Genomic DNA, 20,769 nt, shown 5'->3' on the forward strand with positions numbered 1-20,769 from the left:
TCCCAAACGAGGAGGAACACATCCCTCTTGTGTTCCCTGAGGTGGCAGAAATTGTAGTGAGTGACGAAGAGATGACTGAAATTCTGTCGTCAAATCTCGAGGATGTGGATGATGAGGAGATGCTAAATCTCGTGCTTGAGGAGGTTTTGGAGCGGCCAAAACACGAGGAGGGCTTTGCGGAAATTCAAATTGGCAATGGGGAAACGAGCCAAATCCTCCAAAAGAATGTGGACAATGAGGATCTTGTGCTTGAGGGGGATTCTCAGGAGGAGAAGGCAGAGGCAATGGAGGGGGACATTTATTTTGCTCTCGAGCTTGAACAGGATCTCCAGGCCGAAGAAGATAAGCGAAAGGAGGAATCCATGATGCTCTGGAAGATTGAATTGGAGAAAGCTAAATGGAGTGGTATGTTTAATTTCAAAACAAATCGGCAGATTGAATCAACAATCAAATGAACACAATCAGGATAGAAAAAGAAAAACAAATACTTCCATGTTTGGTGTAAAATTTATTAATAGTATTAGATCGAAGTACCACTTTTTTTGAATTAAAGATGATGTTCACAACAAGAATTTTCCACTGGTCCTGAAATCGGGAAGCAGTCTTATTGGCCTGGGCATGTATCAAGACCTTGTTTCCAGATTTAAGATGTGACAGCGGCAAGATCGGGTCCTTGGCCTTCTTTTCCGCCATGGTTACCATTTTCTTGCATAATTACTGCTCGGTTTTCCTTGTCAGTGCTATGAACGTCGGCCTTGCCCTCATCTTGCTTTGGAGATATGGCCATCTCGTCTGTCTCAGCCTGAGGCCTCTCAACACTGCGACAGCGAATGCGGAATCGTTGCTCCAAGAGCTTGAAAGGCCGAGAATGCAGAATCGTTGCTCCAAGAGAAAGTAGCTATTCGGGCCGAGAAAGTAATCCAAAGACTGCGACAGCGAATGCGGAATCGTTGCTCCAAGAGCTTGAAAGGCCGAGAATGCGGAATCGTTGCTCCAAGAGAAAGTAGCTATTCGGGCCTCTTCTGCTCGATCTAGGACAATTCTCCCTGCTCCGTTTACTATTTTCTTTGCCGCTGCACCATACATCCACTGCTGCTTACCAGCATCTATTACAAAAAGCTTGCCAGTAAAAGCATATAAGAAAAGCCAACCTGCATGTTCTTTGAATGAAGAATCGCACAGTGCGTTTGCAAGTTCAGGAATTGTAGCCTCAGCTACAACTTCAACTGTTCGTACGCCCGCTTTGTATAAACATCTAGCTCGCGCAGCCTGTGAAAACATAAAATAAAGGTAAAACAGTCCAAGAGCTTGCACTTCCTAGTGCCGAAACTTCAGTATTATGGAACAAAGGTCGACCATACATACCTGAACAAGCTTGGACAATATAAGAGCCACAAAAAAGCGTCTGTACACACGCAAGTTTTGATTCGCCTCGCTAGCCTTCTCACTAGCTTTTAGACTCCTTTTACGGCCCTGCATTGGTGCTCCATGAGCCATGCGCATCAGGGATGCCTCGGTCACCCCAACTCTAGCAACTGCCTGTAAAATGCGAAAGCATTACAATGTCTATTTCTAGCTTTCGTCTATAAGAACCTGATCGACATAGGTCAATTCGACAAATCTTTGACAGTAAACTCCCCAGTCCGGTTCAAGCTCCATGTGAATAGGAGTAACCTCGTAAACAAGGTGCAAATCCGACGCTAAAACAAAACTATCACGGGCTTTAGCAAGATCCTCAAAGACAACCTGCATCCACATAATTAAAATTCGTCATTGCCAGCAAAAACGAGCGAGAACGTACCAAGAATTCTTCCGGGCTGAGCGAACTGCCAAACGCTGCTTTTCCTAATGGACTTATTTTTGTAGACCTGTAACTCCTGATCCCACTCTATCAGTCGCTTGTGGCACAGAAAAGAATCTTGAGCAGACTTCACGACGTCATCAAAAGGCTGTGTAGAGTTGAGAAGGGTGCAGAGCGGTTCACATCCTGTGCCCACCTCCAAAACGAGCTCTCATCATTCCATTCTTTTCCTCGGCGAGACATGACCGCAACGGTTGACAACCTTCTCTCCGAGTGAGTTCGCTTTGTGATGGTACGAACTGCAAGTGAAGTATCTGGAGGTAGCGTTTTACTCCCGTGAGTCCCAAAATATCCACGGACACAACATGTTCCAAGCCTCCTCAAGCCACTCCCATCGACAGAACCGCAAACGTAAGGCTTCCATGCGTACAGCACTTGCGAAAGTCCCAGCTGTGAAAGTGCCCTCTAAAGTTGCCACCTCTTTCCACGTCCATGGTTGTTTTTCTCTGTCCAGCACCGCGACCACAGCTTTAGAATCATATATCCCACAGCATGTCGAAGAGCTATCCACAGCACTCCACTAAACTCCATTTGGATCCGCTAAACTCCGCCACATCTTCGATCTGGAGCAGCACAAGTGCGGAGTGGTGCGAGAAGTAACTGAGATAGTACTGATGAACACCGTGTTGAGAGACGTCAGGCAAACCGTTTGGTAGCGAGCAAGTGTCCTAATACCCAGCCTCGAGTCAAACACGTACGGGGAAAGCGCGATCCGGAAGAATTGCTTGCCGTCACTGACATACGTCGCCAGCACCTGTGTGCACTTGTCGATAAAACTGTCGATAGGATGGAGCTGGACCCATTGCTGCGTCAGTGGATTCGAAACCGGCATAAGACGAGGCCGCCGTGAGAAAGGTATGGCACAGAACATTCGGGTGCAAACCGAGACTCCCAACAATCCGGCAGCTCTTTCATGACTGGTTCCTTTCTGCAAAAGAGCGAAGTTGTTATTTCAAGGAAATGCAGTATAAAAGTATCACCAAGGCCAGCTGGAAGATGATATCGCAAGTACCGAGTAGGTTCATCAAGTCGGTGGTGCATGAACAACACGATTTCGGTTTACGAGTGACCATTTTGTCTCCACAGGAGCCTGAAACTCGGATCATCCAGCATGCGAGCCCAGTGCTTGCATACCAGCTTGGACCATGCTACGTCTGCGGCTAGTAGCCAGGAGAGTAAATGTGTCTGAAGCTCCAGCGGTAAGCTTCAGCAGGAAGAATTAAAAGGAGAAGCAGAAATCCAGTTAGCTCTAAAGCTTAAGTTAAAGGAGAGAAAAATAACCTTTTCCTCTAGGAGTTGGTTGTTGTAGCTCGTTGAATTGTGATGCCTCCTCTGCATGCATTGGTGAGAGAGCTTTCAAGTTCGTCAGCTCTACCAGCATCGAGCGAGAGTTGGATTTCTACACTGCTACTTTCATCATCTTCGTCATAGCTTTCTTTAATGTTCTCGGCTCCGTGAAGCTGAAGCTGGATTCATCGCCCATCAAGTCAGAAAGAACAAAACTAATAACACCAAAGCTTACAAGAGGGTACACAGCTCCAAGATGATCAAACCCAAACTTGAGAACCAGGGAGATCTACACACTCGATGCAAGTCAGGAGACAACACCAAACTACATAAGAAAACCTTTGCTTTGACAATGTGCGTCGGTGCGTCTTTGAGGCAGTCAGCAGCGATTCCTCCATAAGCTCGAACGAGTCCTCCAGTTCCAAGCTTCGTTCCACCAAAGTACCTGGATTTCCAATTAGCCTTTGTTCTTTCGTTTGGAAAAACGATGATAGCTACCTCCTGACAACGACCATAACTCCATCCACACCAGAATTTTCTATGGCAGCATAGATTGGCCGTCCTGCCGTTCCTCCAGGCTCTCCACCATCGCTAACACGATAGCGTTCTTTGATCCAAGCTGGAAGAAAATGAAACATTCAAGCAAGGAAACGAAGAAGGCGAAACAAATGAACCACCTTGTAAGCCCAGCACTCGTGAGTTGCCCGTGGATCCAAGACCTTGCAAACAAAAGAATGAGCTGAGATCGCGATTTTCTCTAGACCTGGGAGAGAAATGCCAATGCGCCTTGTTCATCGTCCACTGTCCAGAGCGGCCGTGGCGATGAACTTACTTCCTTTCATCTCGCACTGCGAAGAAAACCTGCTGTATATGCCGATGCTGCGCCATCGCTCCAAGATTTCGCTCCTCTCTGGCGACTGAAATGCATATACATTGGCGCCAGCGCCGCCGTCCTTCCATCGATCGGCGATCTAGCACCAGCTAGAAAAACCCTAGACGAGGAATCCAAGCCCAAGCGCGAGTGCCTTTCGAAAATTGCGGTGCTATAGAATCTTGACACACTCGTGGCGCAATCCTCACCGTCAGTTCATCCACTGTTCCCGCTCTCTCTCTCTCTCTCGGTAAGTCGGCAATGTCAACATCAAAGCAGGTTTGATCTTCCCAATTCCATGCATTCTCTCTCTCTCTCTCTCTAGGAAGTTCTCGCTACATGTAGCTCCTGGGATTTTGGAGTGTCTTGAAATATACGTACTCATTTGATCATTTTTATCGGCTAGCTCTCACTGTTCTTCTTCTTTTCTGCCTATTTCTTTCAAGAGAAGCTGGCCAGAAAGACGAATTTTCTTGTACAAATCATCGGGAAAAGAAGAAATGGAGACTAGCTCTCATTGATTATCTCAAGAGAAATACGGAAATATAATAAGCTTAAGTGAAAAACCTTTTACAAAATTTTAAGCTCATCTGATTCTCAAACCTTCTTGCAGCCCCAGGAACATCTTCAGTGTCAAGTTTGAATAGCTCATCCTCCTTCAGGTCAACATATTCTGACGCAGGAACTATGGTGTTGCAGTTGGAGCAGCTGGATACCTGGACTATCGCCGATGGTGCCTCCACTTACATTGAGAGTCCGGGACCAATTCTCCAGTGCGTTTCCGACGTGAAATCCAATCACCATGAGTTTGCGAAACAGGGAATCTGCGTGTATATGGAGCCCTGGAAGCTGCAGGATTGTGATGACGGCGCCAAGGCAGTTGGTTTGAACATCACGGATATGCGAGATCGATATCCCTACTGCGGAGGAGTTCCCAGATACATCTTTTACTCGGACACGAGCAGACTCAAGAGCCTCATCAACGATGCTTTTGCGAATGTTAGCAACGTCTGCGAGTTATTGAAGAATCCTGATAGCGAGTTTTCCAACAAGATTTTACATTATAGATCAGTTCTTTGCTTTTTCTTCTTTCAATACATGCTCTTCTTTTGCACGTCTCAGCGTCCACAAGAAATAGATATAAGGGTGGAAATTAAAACATGTTTAATAAAACTCCCTTTACCCAAAACTTTAAACACACATTTCATCCCTTAAGCTTGTAAAAAAGGACATATTTTAGGTTTTCACTTGTTGTCCTTTCAGCAGAGAAGCCAGCAGCGATGCCAAACAAAAGCAGCAAGGTGTACAAGGAGCTCCATCTTCTCCAGAACTACCCACTGTTTTGGTCTTTGTCCTCCCAGCAGAGTACGTTTGGAAGCGTGGATGAGCTGAAATCGTACCTGAAACAGCAGCACCCGACCTGTATGAAGTGCAATCGTGGTGAGTGCAGCAACTTCGACTACTTCAACAATGACAACATTGGCCAGCCAAGGTATCGCTGCAGTCAGTGCAAGGAAAAATTCACTTATGGTGGAAAAACAAGACCAACCTACATGAAGCGGCCAAGATCAAGCAGCACTGGGGAAGTTGGCATGGCACATGAGAAGAAGAAGCTCAAGCGCGCTCCATTTGAAGACGAGAGGAAGAAGGGTTCGCTGGTCCACGAAAGTCAAGCGAAGCAGAGTGGTCAACAGGCCGATAAAGCTGGGGCGGTGATCCAGGACATGGAAGATTTTGACATGGATGACCTGGAGGTGGCTAGAATCATGGCACTGGTCGAGGAGAATGAAGTCCCAAATGAGGAGGAACACATCCCTCTTGTGTTCCCTGAGGTGGCAGAAATTGTAGTGAGTGACGAAGAGATGACTGAAATTCTGTCGTCAAATCTCGAGGATGTGGATGATGAGGAGATGCTAAATCTCGTGCTTGAGGAGGTTTTGGAGCGGCCAAAACACGAGGAGGGCTTGGCGGAAATTCAAATTGGCAATGGGGAAACAAGCCAAATCCTCCAAAGGAATGTGGACAATGAGGATCTTGTGCTTGAGGGGGATTCTCAGGAGGAGCAGGCAGAGGCAATGGAGGGGGACATTTATTTTGCTCTTGAGCTTGAACAGGATCTTCAGGCCGAAGAAGATAAGCGAAAGGAGGAATCCATGATGCTCTGGAAGATTGAATTGGAGAAAGCTAAATGGAGTGATATTTTTAATTTTAAAACTAATCGGCAGGGTAGTATTCTTGGTTGATTGAATCAACAACAAAATCAACACAATCAGGATAGAAAAAAAAAACAAATACTCCCATGTTTAGTGTAAAATTTATTAATAGTATTAGATCGAAGTACCACTTTTTTGAATTAAAGATGATGTTCACAACAAGAATTTTTCACTGGTCCTGAAATCGATCAAAACCTTGTTTCCAGATCTGATGTGACAGCGGCAAGATCGGGTCCTTGGCCTTCTTTTCCGCAATGCTCCAAACGCATTGGGGCCATGGTTACCATTTTCTTGCATAATTACTGCTCGGTTTTCCTTGTCAGTGCTATGAACGTCGGCCTTGCTCTCGTCCTGCTTTGGAGATATGGCCATCGAGGCCTCTCAACTCTGGCATATAAAGACTGCGACAGCGAATGGGGAATCGTTGCTCCAAGAGCTTGAAAGGCCGTCTCTTCTGCTCGATCCAGGACAATTCTCCCTGCTCCGTTGCAGCATACATCCATACCAGCATCTATCACAACAAGCTTGCGAGTAAAAGCATTCGGTATATAAGAGAAACAAACCTACATGTCCTTTGAATGAAGAATCGCACAGTGCGTTTGCAAATTCAGGAATTGTAGCCTCAGCTACGGCTTTCAACTGTTCGTAAGCCCGCTTTGTATAAACACCTAGCTCGTGCAGCCTGTGAAAACATAAAAGAAAGGTAAAACAATCAAAGAAAGAGCTTGCACAGTGCCCCTCGGCACCTTGAACGTACTGCAGACGTCCATTAGCGGCACTTCCTAGTGGCGAAACTTCAGTATTATGGAACAAAGGTCGACCATACATACCTGAACAAGCTTGGACAATATAAGAGCCACAAAAAAGCGTCTGTACACACGCAAGTTTTGATCCTCTCACTACCTTTTATACTCCTTTTACAGCCCTGCATTGGTGCTCCATGAGCCATGCGCATCAGGGATGCCTCGGTCACCCCAACTGTAGCAACTGCCTGTAAAATGCGAAAGCATTACAATGTCTATTTCTAGCTTTCGTCTATAAGAACCTGATCCACATAGGACAATTCGACAAATCTTTGATAGTAAACTCCCCAGTCCGGTTCAAGCTCCATGTGAATAGGAGTAACCTCGTAAACAAGGTGCAAATCCGACGCTAAAACAAAACTATCACGGGCTTTAGCAAGATCCTCAAAGACAACCTGCATCCACATAATTAAAATTCGTCATTGCCAGCAAAAACGAGCGAGAACGTACCAAGAATTCTTCCGGGCGGAGCGAACTGCCAAACGCTGCTTTTCCTAATGGAGTTATTTTTGTAGACCTGTAACTCCTGATCCCACTCTATCAGTCGCTTGTGGCACAGAAAAGAATCTTGAGCAGACTTCACGACGTCATCAAAAGGCTGTGTAGAGTTGAGAAGGGTGCAGAGCGGTTGACATCCTATGCCCACCTCCAAAACGAGCTCTCATCATTCCATTCTTTTCCTCGGCGAGACATGACCGCAACGGTTGACAACCTTCTTTCAGAATGGGAAGCTCCTCACTTTTACAGATTAATATCTGGAAAACCAACATTCGGCAAATTTCAGAATACATAAACGAGACAAGTCTTACACTCTCGCCATGCGTGTCTATCCCTGCTCTTCTTGCTCTTCCAGCCATTTGCCTGTATCTCGTCGGGCAGTGGTTTCGCAGGCATGACGACTTGAACAAAACAAAAGCACAGAATGGCCTTACTAACCACCTAGACAACAAAGAGCACAAACTGAAATCAGTAAGACCTATGAAAGGTCTTTGTCAAAACACAAAAGTAACCTCATGGCATGGATGGACGATGTGATCTGGATCCTTGCCGCTAAGTTCAGAGCCTGCTTTTAGAGCACGAACAGTATTCATACTAGTATCGTAAATGACTTCAATGTGTTCGTCTAAAGGAACCGGGCGAGGCGAAAGTTAGTCTCATAAAATGCAGCCTGCAAATTATCATCATGGTCTGTAAGACTTGAATAAAAGATTGCAATACCTGAAGCCATGATGCAACGGCTGCTACATTAGGCATCGTTGCACTCATTCCTATAATTTGCAAGCTCGTGGGGCCGTCGTGCTGCTGCTTTCATAGTCACCTTTACCGGCCGCATATCGTAGCTTAGTTCTAGCAAATAACCTCTCTCTTTATCTCCAACCTGCACTAGACTGTTAGAAGAAAGATATTGGGATGTCAGTATACATACCATATGAAGCTCATCTATAACTACGACTGCTAGTTGGGACAGCTGCCCGTCCGAGTGAGTTCGCTTTTTGATGGTACGAACTGCAAGTGAAGTATCTTGAGGTAGCGTTTTACTCCCGTGAGTCCCAAAATATCCACGGACACAACATGTTCCAAGCCTCCTCAAGCCACTCCCATCGACAGAACCGCAAACGTAAGGCTTCCATGCGTACAGCACTTGCGAAAGTCCCAGCTGTGAAAGTTGCCCTCTAAAGTTGCCACCTCTTTCCACGTCCATGGTTGTTTTTCTCTGTCCAGCACCGCGACCACAGCTTTAGAATCATATATCCCACAGCATGTCGAAGAGCTATCCACAGCACTCCACTAAACTCCATTTGGATCCGCTAAACTCCGCCACATCTTCGATCTGGAGCAGCACAAGTGCGGAGTGGTGCGAGAAGTAACTGAGATAGTACTGATGAACACCGTGTTGAGAGACGTCAGGCAAACCGTTTGGTAGCGAGCAAGTGTCCTAATACCCAGCCTCGAGTCAAACACGTACGGGGAAAGCGCGATCCGGAAGAATTGCTTGCCGTCACTGACATACGTCGCCAGCACCTGTGTGCACTTGTCGATAAAACTGTCGATAGGATGGAGCTGGACCCATTGCTGCGTCAGTGGATTCGAAACCGGCATAAGACGAGGCCGCCGTGAGAAAGGTATGGCACAGAAGCTTCGGGTGCAAACCGAGACTCCCAACAATCCGGCAGCTCTTTCATGACTGGTTCCTTTCTGCAAAAGAGCGAAGTTGTTATTTCAAGGAAATGCAGTATAAAAGTATTACCGAAGCTGCTGGAAGGTAATATTGCAAGTAGCGAGTGGGTTCATCAAGTCGTTCGTGAAGCAACAAGACGGTCGAGTGACCATTTTGTCTCCACAGGAGCCTGAAACTCGGATCATCCAGCATGCGAGCCCAGTGCTTGCATACCAGCTTGGACCATGCTACGTCCGCGGCTAGTAGCCAGGAGAGTAAATATGTCTGAAGCTCCAGCGGTAAGCTTCAGCAGGAAGAATTAAAAGGAGAAGCAGAAATCCAGTTAGCTCTAAAGCTTAAGTTAAAGGAGAGAAAAATAACCTTTTACTCTAGGAGTTGGTTGTTGTAGCTCGTTGAATTGTGATGCCTCCTCTGCATGCATTGGTGAGAGAGCTTTCAAGTTCGTCAGCTCTACCAGCATCGAGCGAGAGTTGGATTTCTACACTGCTACTTTCATCATCTTCGTCATAGCTTTCTTTAATGTTCTCGGTTCCGTGAAGCTGAAGCTGGATTCATCGCCCATCAAGTCAGAAAGAACAAAACTAATAACACCAAAGCTTACAAGAGGGTACACAGCTCCAAGATGATCAAACCCAAACTTGAGAACCAGGGAGATCTACAAACTCGATGCAAGTCAGGAGACAACACCAAACTACATAAGGAAACCTTTGCTTTGACAATGTGCGTCGGTGCGTCTTTGAGGCAGTCAGCAGCGATTCCTCCATAAGCTCGAACGAGTCCTCCAGTTCCAAGCTTCGTTCCACCAAAGTACCTGGATTTCCAATTAGCCTTTGTTCTTTCGTTTGGAAAAACGATGATAGGTACCTCGTGACAACGACCATAACTCCATCCACACCAGAATTTTCTATGGCAGCATAGATTGGCCGTCCTGCCGTTCCTCCAGGCTCTCCATCATCGCTAAAACGATAGCGTTCTTTGATCTAAGCTGGAAGAAAATGAAACATTCAAGCAAAAAAACGAAGGCGAACTAAAAGAACCACCTTGTAAGCCCAGCAATTGTGAGTTGCGCGTGGATCCGAGACCTTAGAAACAAAAGAAATGAGTTATGATCGCGATTTTCTTCTTTGCAAAACTAGACCTCGGAGAGAATTGCCAATGCGCCTTGTTCGTCGTCCACTGGAGCTGCTGTGGCGATGAACTTACTTCGTTTGATCTCGCACTGCGAAGAAACCCTGGACGAGATTGTTGTGTATGCCAATGCTGCGCCATCGCTTGAAGATTTCGCTTGGCGACTGAAATGCATACACATTGGCGCCAGCGCAGCCTTCCATCCATCGATCGGCACTATGCTTTTAGCAAGCATCGCTCCCAGCTAAAAACCCTAGAAAAAAATCACGAGGAATCCAAGCACAAGCGCGAGTGGCTTTCGAAAATTGCGGTACTATAGAATCGTGACAAGTGGCAGAAGACATGTGGTCCCACGTGGCAGAATTCTAGTCGTTTGTCAGCAGGGTTTTTGTGATCTTCTAGCCCAGCTAGGGCGACGAGGAGAATCGATGCTCTCGCGGCGCTCATCTGCAATCATCGATCGTGTTTTCCTGGAATGTCGCTGCTTCACTCGGGGTATTCGCTGCTAATCCGTCGCCGGGAGCCGTGCTTCGCCACTGCCGAGCGCAATGCCGGATTGCGCTGCGATGCTGTGACAATTTCCAGGCGAGGAGCTTGGATAGAGGTAGATTTCTTGCCTTCTACTCTCGCGGCATTGTATATTGACGCTGGAGTTTCTTCGTTGGTCGCAGGAAGCGAGTGATAAGTGGGAGGGAAACGCTGTGAGGAGGAATTCTTCATGGATCGGGCCGAGAAAGAGCGTAATTCTTGTCATATAACATTCCATAGACTGGATTTTGATGAATTCGTCGCAGGGATTGAGAGGCCTTCACTGTTGCAGCCATCGATCGAAGAATGAAGGCGTTCTCAATGATTCTAAGAGGAACTTTTCTGTGGTCGCTTTAGAAAAGCATGTAAGTTGTGAAGATGCATAGCTTTTTTCTTGTTTTAAAACGAGAGTTTCAATGCAGAAGCCGAGAAGTGTTCGCTGTTGCAACAATCCAGCAAAGAAAGGAGCTGTGGATGTCGCTGAGAAAATCAGTTCTCCATCAATTCTTCCTGGAAAACATGTAAGAAAGAATTTCTCGTGTGTTTTCGACTGAAACTTTGTTGCCAGGATTCCAAACCCGAGAGTGTTGAGTCGTCACGTCCACCTTATCCTGCATGGGCCAGGCCTGTGGAAGTTGTCGCGGATTTCTTCGACGTGGACATAAGCAAAGGATTAAACCGTGATGCCATCGACAAGAAGAGGACCACGTATGGCTGGAACGAGTTGCAGAAGCCGGAAGGGACCTCGTTTTGGAAGCTTGTTCTCGAGCAGTTCGACGATACTCTGGTCCAGATCCTACTTGCGGCAGCAGGTGTATCTTTCGCTCTGGCCTTTTCGGAGCTTGAGCCGGGGAGTAAGCTTGGTCCTGGAGCTTTTACGGAGCCACTGGTGATACTTTCCATCATCATCTTAAACGCAGTCATCGGGGTCTGGCAGGAGAGCAAGGCCGAGAGCACTCTTCAGGCTCTGAAAGAGATGCAATCAGAAGAGGCCCGAGTTTTGAGAGATGGGAAGGAGATTGTGGATCTTCCAGCCAGAGAACTCGTGCCGGGTGATATAGTGGAACTACGAGCGGGTGATAAAGCCTCAGCTGATATGCGAGTTGCCTTCCTCAAGTCCGGGACCATAAGACTTCAGCAAGCGGCTCTCACTGGTGAAAGTCAGCCGGTTTTGAAGCAACCAGATTCTGAAAGTGACGAAGAGGTTGAAATTCAAGGGAAGGACAACATGGTTTTTGCTGGGACGACCGTGACGAATGGATCATGCATTTGTATAGTTACCGATACTGGGATGGCTACCGAGATTGGGAAGATTCAAACGCAGATACAGGACGCTTCTTTGTCAGACTATGACTCTCCTCTCACTCGTAAGCTGGACGAGTTTGCGGACGTTCTGACCAAGGTTGTCGCTGCGATTTGTGGTATTGTCTGGGTGGTGAACTACAAGTACTTTCTCACCTGGGACGTTTCGAATGGTCTGCCTTCGAATGTACAGTTCGACGTTGGACAGGCAACGTACTATTTCAAGGTAAGGTAAGGTTCCTTTCGAGAAGCCATACGTTCGGTGCAAGCTAACATGATTTCTTGCTGTGTTGGCAGACTATCATATTCTCCTGCCCGATGATTTCAATGACGCCTGGTTTTGCATCTCTGTGGTTATGAAGGTTGCAGTGGCGTTAGCTGTAGCAGCCATTCCTGAAGGTCTACCGGCTGTTATCACAACTTGTCTTGCTCTTGGAACGAGACGAATGGCCGAGGAGAATGCCATCGTACGAAAGCTGCCATCGGTAGAAACGCTGGGCTGCACAACAGTGATATGTTCCGACAAGACGGGAACACTGACGACCAACCAGATGTCAGTTGTGCAGCTACTGGCGGTTGAAGGTCCTGACGAACTGAGAACGTTTCGGGTTACTGGAACATCGTATGATCCAGACGACGGACACGTAATTGGTTTACCTTCAGAACTGGATCACAACCTTCGGACATTGGCTCGGATTTGTGCTCTGTGCAACGATGCTGGCATCCAATTCAAAAATGGCAGTTATAGCGCGACTGGAATGCCTACGGAAGCAGCAATGCTGGTAAGAAGAACTTTTGTTTCTTAGTAATATCAATAACGTGTGCCGAAATGTGGGCAGGTTCTTGTGGAGAAACTTGGTGTACCAGATAAACAGTCGCTTCAAAAGTTCAAGGCGAAGAGAATGGCCGATCCAGTTGGAGCTGCATTAAGTAAAGAACTGTGCCTTTTTCTGATCTTTATACTCATGTTTTCGTTTTTATGTTCAGCGGCTTGCGCTCATTTTAGCAAGACAAACCAGCGACTTTTTACTCTCGAGTTCGACCGTGTACGCAAGTCGATGAGTGTCATTGTGCAGGAGGACGAAGGAAACTCGTTGCTAGTCAAGGTACCTTCTGTTGATCTTTGCTAATCATTTATATCAACTTTCCATTCCAGGGAGCGGCAGAATTCGTCCTGGAAAGATGCACGAGTGTGCAGCTGAAAGACGGCTCGGTCGTGCCACTAACTCCGAGCTTCCGGGAAAATATCATCTCATGCATCAATGCTATGACGTCAAAGGGTCTTCGAGTACTTGCTCTTGCCTCGAAGAGCGACCTCGGTCCATTGTCCGATTATACGGGACCGGACCACCCTGCGCAGAACATACTCGTTAAGCCGGAGAGCTACGTCCTCGTCGAAAGTCAGCTAACGTTCGTAGGATTGGCGGGCTTGCAGGTCTGAATACATCCACTTGTGTGCTGCTCGCTTTTCTCATTTTGGCTTGCTGCAGGACCCTCCTCGGCCAGAAGTCAAGGAGGCAATCGATGACTGCAAGCGAGCTGGTATCCGCGTTATAGTCATCACTGGTGACAACAAGAACACAGCCGAAGCTATTTGTTGCGAGATAGGCCTGTTCTCCAGCCAGAACGATCTGAGCGAACACTCACTCACCGGCAAGGACTTCATGAAACTGTCAGTCAGTGACAGACGAGCGCTACTTCTCGGCAACCAGTCCGACAGCAAAGGCTTCGTTTTCTCTCGCTCGGAGCCCATACACAAGCAGGAGATCGTCCGGGTTCTCAAGGATGGCGGCGAGATCGTCGCAATGACCGGCGATGGCGTGAACGACGCACCGGCCTTGAAGCTAGCCGATATTGGAATCGCCATGGGCTTGAGTGGCACAGAGGTAACGTAGCTTCCATCGCTTTGAAGTTCTCTCTATCATCAACTTTGTGTTTGATTCTTCCAGGTGGCCAAGGAAGCTAGCGACATGGTTCTAGCCGACGATGACTTTGCAACGATCGTGGTAGCCGTGCGAGAAGGCCGGTCCATCTATGACAACATGAGAGCGTTCATTCGCTACCTCATCTCCTCCAACATCGGGGAGGTGGTGGCGATCTTCCTGACCGCCATCCTTGGAATGCCGCAAGGACTCATCCCAGTCCAGCTCCTCTGGGTGAATCTCGTCACGGACGGAGCGCCAGCCACGGCACTGGGATTCAATCCACCGGACACCGATATCATGGACAGGCCCCCGCGGCTTCCAACCGAAGGCTTCATCAGCGGCTGGACGCTCTTCCGGTTCCTCACGATCGGACTCTACGTTGGGCTTGCAACCATCGGGATCTTCGGCCTGTGGTACTTGAACGACGATTCCTTCCTCGGGATTGATCTCTCCAGGGACGGCCACACGGCAGTGAGCTTCCAGCAGCTAAGTCACTGGGGAGAGTGCCCGCTCTGGCCGGAGTTTCACGCCAATCCAGTGACCATCGCCGGGAACGAGGTGATGTCGTTCGCTTCCAGCTGCGATTACTTCACGGTCGGGAAGCTCAAGCCGTCGACGCTGGCGATGTCGACGCTGGTGATGATCGAGATGTTTAACGCGCTCAACGCGCTGTCCGAGACGAACAGCTTGCTCAAGGTCCGGCCTTGGGCGAACAAGTGGCTGCTGGTGGCCATCGCCGTGTCGCTTGGCTTGCATGGAACGATCCTCTACACGCCGTGGCTGGCCGAGGTGTTTGGAGTGGTGCCGCTGGATTGGAACGACTGGCTCTTGGTGCTCGCGTTCTCGTTCCCGGTGATTCCTCTGGATGAGGCCTTGAAGCTGGCCGGCCGAGTGTTCTTCCACAAGAAAGTCCAAGAGTAGCGAGTGACAGTTGCCTGGATGGAAATCACGTTAAAAACATCCACTAGAGGTATGCAATATTTTAAGTTATCACTGTTTACCTGTGTTTGCTGATAAACACTTTTTGTTCGGTTGATAGAGAGCTGGTTCCCGGTGATCACGGAAGAACCATTATCGTTTTATTGACCGCGATATTATTTTTCTTTGCGGATCTGACGCTCAACGTCAAGGGGTGGCAGTCACACGCATCAGTTAAGTTTGAAAATTTCAGAAGAATCTATCAAGAAGAAACAAAAGAATCCACAGTGAGAAGAAAAAGAGAAGGAAAAGACTGCTTACCTTAGCCGCGTCAAAGTTCCAGAGAGAGATTGATGCGTCGAGTAATGCCAACAGGACTTCGTTTCTAGAATCCTGCGAAGCTGCCGCGGTATAATCATGTTCCATAGTGCTGGTTGGTGTTGAAACTTTAAAAGCTCTGACGTATAATCGAGACCGTGTCAATCCATCTTGGAATTTACCCGTCCGTTAAGTTCGTGGTCTCGTCCGCTATAAAGTTGCTCGCTTTTGAAACTCTCGAAAGGACCCCCATCTCGTTTCGTTCTCTTTCGTTCTTCTTTTCACGTCTCGTCGAGAGTTGTATCAGAAGAATGGCGGCGTCGACGAACAAGGAGAGTGCGCTGTTGCTGACTTTGGTGGCCTTGCATCTGTCGCTATTTTCTTCCTGTGTGTCTGCCCATCCGCCTTCTTCTTCTTCTTTCCCGCTGAGCCCCACTTTCTACGCTTACTCGTGCCCGAATCTCTTGTCCATCGTGAGAGGTGTTCTCTCTAGAGCCGTGGAGCGAGAGCCAAGGATGGCGGCCTCGCTCCTCCGCCTGCATTTCCACGACTGCTTTGTCATGGTAAGGAACAAACGCTTTTTCGTTTTGTACCTCTTTAAGAGAAGAAGTTGGCACTGCGCGGAAACGTTTCTAATTTTTGTTGTTGATGTTGTTGTCAGGGGTGCGATGGATCTGTTCTTCTCGACGACCAGCCGGGCTTCACCGGCGAGAAGACGTCCAATCCGAACAGAAACTCCGCCAGAGGCTTTGAGGTTGTGGACGACGTGAAAGCCGCGGTGGAAAGCGCCTGCCCCGGAGTCGTGTCTTGCGCCGACGTGCTCGCTATCATCGCTGAGCAAAGCGTGGAACTGGTAAGAACAGTGTCGTGAGATAAAAGAAAGCTTACTTTTCGAGATGCAGACTTACGGGCCTTCCTGGACGGTGCTCCTGGGACGTAGAGACAGCACCACAGCGAGCTTATCCGGCTCTAACAACGATATACCACCTCCCACGTCCACGCTCGCCCAGCTTATCGCCAGCTTCCAGCGGAAAGGACTCTCCGTGCAGGATCTCGTCGCTCTGTCGGGCTCGCATACCATTGGAAACGCTCGTTGCACCAGCTTCAGGGACCGGCTATACAACTTCAGTAACACCGGTCGTCCCGATCCAAGCCTCGACCAAGGATACTTGAGAGAGCTGCAGGCAAGATGCCCACCGTCAGGAGGTGACAACAACATTTTCAACCTGGATTTGCATACCCCGACCGAGTTCGATACGTCCTACTTCACCAATCTCAAGTTTAGCAAGGGCCTCCTCAACTCTGATCAGGTCCTGTTTAGCACTCCCGGAGCCAGCACCAAGAACTTAGTGAGCACCTACGACTTTGCTCAAGATAATTTCTTCAATGACTTTGCAGTTTCCATGGTGAAGATGGGAAACTTGAACCCTCTCACTGGTACCAACGGTGAGATTCGGAAAAACTGCCGAGTCGTAAACAGCTGAAGAATGAGATACTCTTGTAACACTATCACAACAATCGCATCAGTGATTCCTCAAAGAGACAAGTCAAATGAAATAATTTCACATACCAAAAGGCTGTGCTTCGCTTTCTGAATTTCCTTTCCGTTATAGCACTACAGCAGACATGCCTGCACTGTAGCCATCATATTGTCTGAAGCTAAAACAAGAAATATTAAAAGTTACCTCGAAAAAGCATCGGTGTCAAATCATTTTGCTTGTAAAGTTGCGACTGACTCGAGCCGCAGAATGCGAATCACATCATGAACATTTGTCATGCGTACCTGCAAAAAAATGAGACTTTGAAACTTCAATCCACTGAAAGCCTACCAACCTTGACCATGTATGTGTACCTGTTCTCGATCATAGCGTCTTAACAGTGGCATGCTCTTTGTACCAAGTCAAGAGATTCACCGACCAGTAGTAACAAGCTACCAGGAAACTTTGTCGATTAGTTCTCCCACTGGCCTACCCCGTCGGTCTTTCTACGCACCTTTCCAGTATAAAAGGCCACGACTTCTCGATCCGTCCTTGTGCGTTCTCGAGCAAAGAAAAATGAAGTTTGTGTTTGTTCTCTGCATCTGCCTTGTCTCAGCCGCTGCTCAGCTGAGCCCCACCTTCTATGACTCCTCGTGTCCGAAGCTGTTATCAACTGTGAGAAGTGTACTTGAGAGAGCTGTTCAGAGGGAACCACGCATGGCTGCCTCGCTTCTGCGTCTCCATTTCCACGACTGTTTTGTCAATGTAAGTCGATGTGACCGTCTTCCAAGCTGAAACACTGTATGTTCTGCCAGGGATGCGATGGATCTGTCCTCCTCGACGACAAGCCGGGATTTCGAGGCGAAAAAACTTCCAACCCGAACAGGAACTCGGCGAGAGGATTCGAGGTGGTGGACAGCGTGAAAGCAGCGGTTGAGAGAGTCTGTCCTGGAGTTGTATCTTGCGCCGATATTCTAGCGATTATAGCTGAACAAAGCGTTGTCTTGGTAAGAACCCGGTTGCTCGAGCTTGAAAGAAATGAGCTGACGAGATTCTTGTAACAGATGAATGGACCATCTTGGACAATACTGTTGGGACGTCGGGATAGCACGACCGCGAGCTTGGCCGCCTCTAACAACGATATACCGCCTCCAACCTCCACCCTTTCCCAGCTTATTTCCAAGTTCCAGGCCAAGGGACTTTCTGTGCAAGAGCTAGTCGCACTCTCTGGAAGTCACACCATCGGACAAGCTCGTTGCACAAGCTTTAAGGATCGTCTGTATAATTTCAGCAACACCGCCAGGCCGGATTCAAATTTCAACCAAGGATACTTGAAGACCCTGCAAAGAAAATGCCCACGTTCAGGAGGTGACAACAATACTTCTCCACTAGATTTCCAGACCCCCACCGGCTTTGACAATGCGTACTTTAGTAATATTGTTGCCAACGAGGGTCTTCTAAACTCCGATCAAGTGCTGTACGCACCTTCAGGATCGTCAAGCAGAATTGTCTCCAACTACGAAGACAACCCGAGCCTGTTCTTCAGGGACTTCGCGAATGCCATGGTGAAGATGGGAAACCTGAGTCCTCTAACTGGAAAAAGCGGTCAGATTCGCAAGAACTGCCGTGTGGTGAACAGCTAGAAACATGTTAAGTGTGATTTAAGCTTTTGCGAACAATAAAGCTGTGGCTTACTTGTCTATAGCTTTTCGGGATTCAGTAGCTGTATCTTCTATCCGTCTTTCCAATAATAACTCGCTCGTCCTGAAGGACCTTCAGGTCGGGTGCGAGAAGGCGAGTGTACCGATCAAAATACAATAGTTGTTTGAGTAGAAGACCGAACTCGCGTGGGAACCTCAATCCATAAGCCTCACTTAAGCGAAACTGTTTCAAGGATATAGCAGAATGTAGTGGTGTCTTAAGAGTAATCAGAAACATACCACATCAAGAAGCAAAGCGTTTATTTGTCGCTCATCAACAGCCAAAGTAGCAGCAACAGTAGCTCCTTGTGGTCCACCAGCAGTTGTGATGCGAATGTCCGAGTCCAAATCCTATGTCGCTAACGGGTGTCGGTGCATCATTTTAAAATTCTTTTCATTACATACCTTAACAGCACTAAAAATCTTCTCCAAATCTTTAGAAAAACGAAGTAAATCCACCTTCTTGTCTGTAGCACCCATTTGATTAAGTGCAGTTGCCATTGCATAGTAATCCCCGGTTCCAAAGGAAGCCAAAAACGTTTCTACGGCTACCCACGTCTTAGGAGAAACGCGGCCAACAATTCCTGCGGCAGATACAAGACGTAAGCTACAGTGGCTCAAAACATTTATAAGTTACCGAAATCAATAAAACCGATTCGACCATCTCGAAGCACCAAAAGGTTGCCCGCATGCACGTCTGCATGAAATGTCTCGCAGCCAAGTAAACTTCCAAACCTACAGGCAAACTAAGTAGTTAAGTCAAAGACGTAAAGCAAAACTTACCAGACATTTAAGGCAGTGATCAACGTTGCTTCCGGATTTGGAACAATTGAGCTGATGGACTTTAGATCTGTTAAAGGTACCCCATACAAACGCTCCATCGTCAGCACTCGCCGAGTGCTACAATGGCGATACACAACTGGTGCAGTTGCTTGTTTGAAAAGGTTCATGGTTTCTAGATACGTTCGAAACGATTCAACGTTGACAGCTTCCTTTTGGAAGTCCGCCTCTTCCATAATCGATGTTCTCAAATCACCTATAACGGATACCTGAAAGAAGTGACCCTTGTAACAGGGAAAACGAAGACAAAACAGCTTACCAAAGATGTTCGACTTATTTGTGGATTGAGAAATTCCAAAACACGCGCGGCAACGTACAAAAAGTTTAAATCTGCTCTCAGCACATCCACTACTCCAGGCTTTAGTACCTTGATAACAACATCTTTCTTGCTTCCCTTCAGCCGTGCAGCATGTACCTAAGCTCGAGGAAAAAAAATAAACATACGAAACTCAAAAGAAAAACATAAAAAGCATTCACCTGAGCAATAGACGCCGAGGCAAGAGGAGCGCTATCCACATACTCATAAACATCATCTAGAGAACGTCCCAGGTCTTCCTGAATGATAGCTTTGACATCAGCAAAAGGTATAGCCGGAGTGCGATCGAGGCAACTTTGAAACTCGTTCACGTACTCGTCGGGAAACAACGACGGAGACGATGCGATAAACTGTCAGAGAAAAATTAAGTGTCAGCAACACAAATCAAAGAAGAGAAAAAAAGAAAGAAAGAAAGAAAAGAGATACGAACACTACCTGGCCCAATTTTATGTAAGTAGCACCGAGCCTCTCAAAGAGGCGTCTCAAGAGCCGAGGTGGAGAGCTGCTTAGTGTGGATCCACCCTGGTCACAATTTTCGCACGAAACTAAGCACGAAAATCTGGAGCGAGGGAGCAAACGAGTATACTTGAGCTTGCTCCACAAACCACTGTGCTCCAATGGAGACGACGGCTTCCACGGCTTGGGCCAAACGAAGAACGCCTCGAGGCCCGGTATCAACAGTCATGCGAAAGATATCCGCGAGAAGATCGTTGAATTTCCCTGGCATTGGAGGAGCAAAGCTAAAACCAATCGTTCGATGAATCGCGTTGCTTACCCGATTGAGATTCGGCCGGTCTTGGAAAGGGAGAGGACGATGACGCTGTTCTTGCTCGCACGGAGAGCCGGCACTGCCGCGACTTCGCGAAATTCGGCATTCTCAGCACCTGGCAATGGATTTTCGGTGAAATCGGGTGAAATCGAAACGCGATTCGAGCTTACCTGGAGCTGGCGCGCGCCTGGAAATGCCGCATTGAGCGCGTATGGCGCTCTCGTGGACGCGCTAGTGAGCGCCATAGCAAGAACCCTAAACTATTAGGAAAGAAAGGACCATGGCATTATTTCAAAACGATCTTACATGGCATTTGTCTGTTTGGCCGACATT

At 47.7% G+C, this 20,769-nt stretch overlaps 8 protein-coding genes and 1 long non-coding RNA gene across 17 annotated transcripts; 3 read left to right on the top strand and 6 right to left on the bottom strand.

Annotated features, from left to right (window-relative positions):
• Positions 1-493: 493 nt before the first annotated feature.
• On the bottom strand, positions 494-2,254 carry LOC112342178 (helicase and polymerase-containing protein TEBICHI-like). 2 transcript variants are annotated; one of them, XM_024663604.1, is made up of 5 exons: positions 1,802-2,254; positions 1,594-1,746; positions 1,366-1,539; positions 1,152-1,269; positions 494-1,089 (listed from the first exon to the last, which is right to left on the bottom strand). In XM_024663604.1, the coding sequence occupies exons 2-5, from the start codon at positions 1,657-1,659 to the stop codon at positions 899-901; spliced, it is 549 nt and encodes a 182-aa protein (XP_024519372.1). In that variant the 5' UTR covers positions 1,660-1,746; positions 1,802-2,254; the 3' UTR covers positions 494-898. The 2 variants fall into 2 exon arrangements, with proteins under 2 accessions (XP_024519372.1, XP_024519365.1); XM_024663597.1 differs by having other exon boundaries at positions 494-1,092.
• A 677-nt stretch (positions 2,255-2,931) lies between these two features.
• On the bottom strand, positions 2,932-4,183 carry LOC9643247 (IMPACT family member in pol 5'region). The gene is made up of 6 exons (XM_024663589.1): positions 3,826-4,183; positions 3,647-3,767; positions 3,488-3,593; positions 3,384-3,437; positions 3,143-3,327; positions 2,932-3,065 (listed from the first exon to the last, which is right to left on the bottom strand). The coding sequence occupies exons 1-5, from the start codon at positions 3,941-3,943 to the stop codon at positions 3,151-3,153; spliced, it is 576 nt and encodes a 191-aa protein (XP_024519357.1). The 5' UTR covers positions 3,944-4,183; the 3' UTR covers positions 2,932-3,065; positions 3,143-3,150.
• Positions 4,184-6,346: 2,163 nt separating this feature from the next.
• On the bottom strand, positions 6,347-9,496 carry LOC112342169 (helicase and polymerase-containing protein TEBICHI-like). 3 transcript variants are annotated; one of them, XM_024663582.1, is made up of 11 exons: positions 9,284-9,496; positions 8,462-9,231; positions 8,254-8,413; positions 8,046-8,203; positions 7,845-7,974; positions 7,486-7,790; positions 7,278-7,430; positions 7,136-7,223; positions 6,990-7,062; positions 6,796-6,914; positions 6,347-6,743 (listed from the first exon to the last, which is right to left on the bottom strand). In XM_024663582.1, the coding sequence occupies exons 7-11, from the start codon at positions 7,341-7,343 to the stop codon at positions 6,532-6,534; spliced, it is 558 nt and encodes a 185-aa protein (XP_024519350.1). In that variant the 5' UTR covers positions 7,344-7,430; positions 7,486-7,790; positions 7,845-7,974; positions 8,046-8,203; positions 8,254-8,413; positions 8,462-9,231; positions 9,284-9,496; the 3' UTR covers positions 6,347-6,531. The 3 variants fall into 3 exon arrangements, with proteins under 3 accessions (XP_024519350.1, XP_024519336.1, XP_024519343.1); XM_024663568.1 differs by having other exon boundaries at positions 6,990-7,010; positions 7,063-7,223; XM_024663575.1 differs by lacking the exon at positions 6,990-7,062 and having other exon boundaries at positions 7,063-7,223.
• Positions 9,497-10,084: 588 nt separating this feature from the next.
• Positions 10,085-10,616, bottom strand: LOC9643248. The gene is made up of 3 exons (XM_024663613.1): positions 10,353-10,616; positions 10,255-10,296; positions 10,085-10,199 (listed from the first exon to the last, which is right to left on the bottom strand). The coding sequence occupies exons 1-3, from the start codon at positions 10,575-10,577 to the stop codon at positions 10,119-10,121; spliced, it is 348 nt and encodes a 115-aa protein (XP_024519381.1). The 5' UTR covers positions 10,578-10,616; the 3' UTR covers positions 10,085-10,118.
• Positions 10,617-10,732: 116 nt separating this feature from the next.
• On the top strand, positions 10,733-15,514 carry LOC9643249 (calcium-transporting ATPase 2, endoplasmic reticulum-type). Of its 2 annotated transcripts, XM_002962592.2 has the most exons (12): positions 10,733-10,946; positions 11,014-11,082; positions 11,137-11,235; positions 11,293-11,391; positions 11,439-12,398; positions 12,535-12,954; positions 13,012-13,102; positions 13,160-13,278; positions 13,329-13,607; positions 13,663-14,058; positions 14,122-15,067; positions 15,137-15,514. In XM_002962592.2, exons 1-11 carry the CDS (start codon positions 10,818-10,820, stop codon positions 15,016-15,018), a joined length of 3,558 nt encoding a protein of 1,185 aa, XP_002962638.2. In that variant the 5' UTR covers positions 10,733-10,817; the 3' UTR covers positions 15,019-15,067; positions 15,137-15,514. The 2 variants fall into 2 exon arrangements, with proteins under 2 accessions (XP_002962638.2, XP_024544369.1); XM_024688601.1 differs by having other exon boundaries at positions 13,012-13,278.
• Positions 15,515-15,618: 104 nt separating this feature from the next.
• On the top strand, positions 15,619-17,091 carry LOC9661363 (peroxidase A2). The gene is made up of 3 exons (XM_002962593.2): positions 15,619-15,896; positions 15,995-16,186; positions 16,236-17,091. The coding sequence occupies exons 1-3, from the start codon at positions 15,645-15,647 to the stop codon at positions 16,815-16,817; spliced, it is 1,026 nt and encodes a 341-aa protein (XP_002962639.1). The 5' UTR covers positions 15,619-15,644; the 3' UTR covers positions 16,818-17,091.
• On the bottom strand, positions 16,726-17,286 carry LOC112351214. 3 transcript variants are annotated; one of them, XR_002994051.1, is made up of 3 exons: positions 17,186-17,286; positions 16,904-17,116; positions 16,726-16,839 (listed from the first exon to the last, which is right to left on the bottom strand). It is a non-coding gene; the product is annotated as an uncharacterized LOC112351214 (long non-coding RNA). The 3 variants fall into 3 exon arrangements; XR_002994050.1 differs by lacking the exon at positions 16,726-16,839 and having other exon boundaries at positions 16,879-17,116; XR_002994053.1 differs by lacking the exon at positions 16,726-16,839 and having other exon boundaries at positions 16,879-17,116; positions 17,167-17,215.
• Positions 17,197-18,511, top strand: LOC9661365 (peroxidase P7). Its single transcript, XM_002962595.2, has 3 exons — positions 17,197-17,576; positions 17,627-17,818; positions 17,876-18,511. Exons 1-3 carry the CDS (start codon positions 17,217-17,219, stop codon positions 18,452-18,454), a joined length of 1,131 nt encoding a protein of 376 aa, XP_002962641.2. The 5' UTR covers positions 17,197-17,216; the 3' UTR covers positions 18,455-18,511.
• LOC9661366 (uncharacterized aarF domain-containing protein kinase At5g05200, chloroplastic) lies at positions 18,354-20,712 on the bottom strand. Of its 3 annotated transcripts, none has more exons than XM_024688642.1 (12): positions 20,607-20,712; positions 20,443-20,551; positions 20,254-20,387; positions 20,103-20,189; positions 19,829-20,017; positions 19,611-19,766; positions 19,295-19,560; positions 19,149-19,246; positions 18,917-19,095; positions 18,752-18,862; positions 18,507-18,695; positions 18,354-18,404 (listed from the first exon to the last, which is right to left on the bottom strand). In XM_024688642.1, the coding sequence occupies exons 1-11, from the start codon at positions 20,679-20,681 to the stop codon at positions 18,528-18,530; spliced, it is 1,572 nt and encodes a 523-aa protein (XP_024544410.1). In that variant the 5' UTR covers positions 20,682-20,712; the 3' UTR covers positions 18,354-18,404; positions 18,507-18,527. The 3 variants fall into 3 exon arrangements, with proteins under 3 accessions (XP_024544410.1, XP_024544404.1, XP_002963039.2); XM_024688636.1 differs by having other exon boundaries at positions 18,362-18,450; XM_002962993.2 differs by lacking the exon at positions 18,354-18,404 and having other exon boundaries at positions 18,446-18,695; positions 20,607-20,711.
• Positions 20,713-20,769: the final 57 nt, after the last annotated feature.

The sequence above is a fragment of the Selaginella moellendorffii genome, unplaced genomic scaffold (genome assembly GCF_000143415.4).
Source record: "Selaginella moellendorffii unplaced genomic scaffold, v1.0 SELMOscaffold_2, whole genome shotgun sequence".
Lineage (NCBI taxonomy): Eukaryota > Viridiplantae > Streptophyta > Lycopodiopsida > Selaginellales > Selaginellaceae > Selaginella > Selaginella moellendorffii.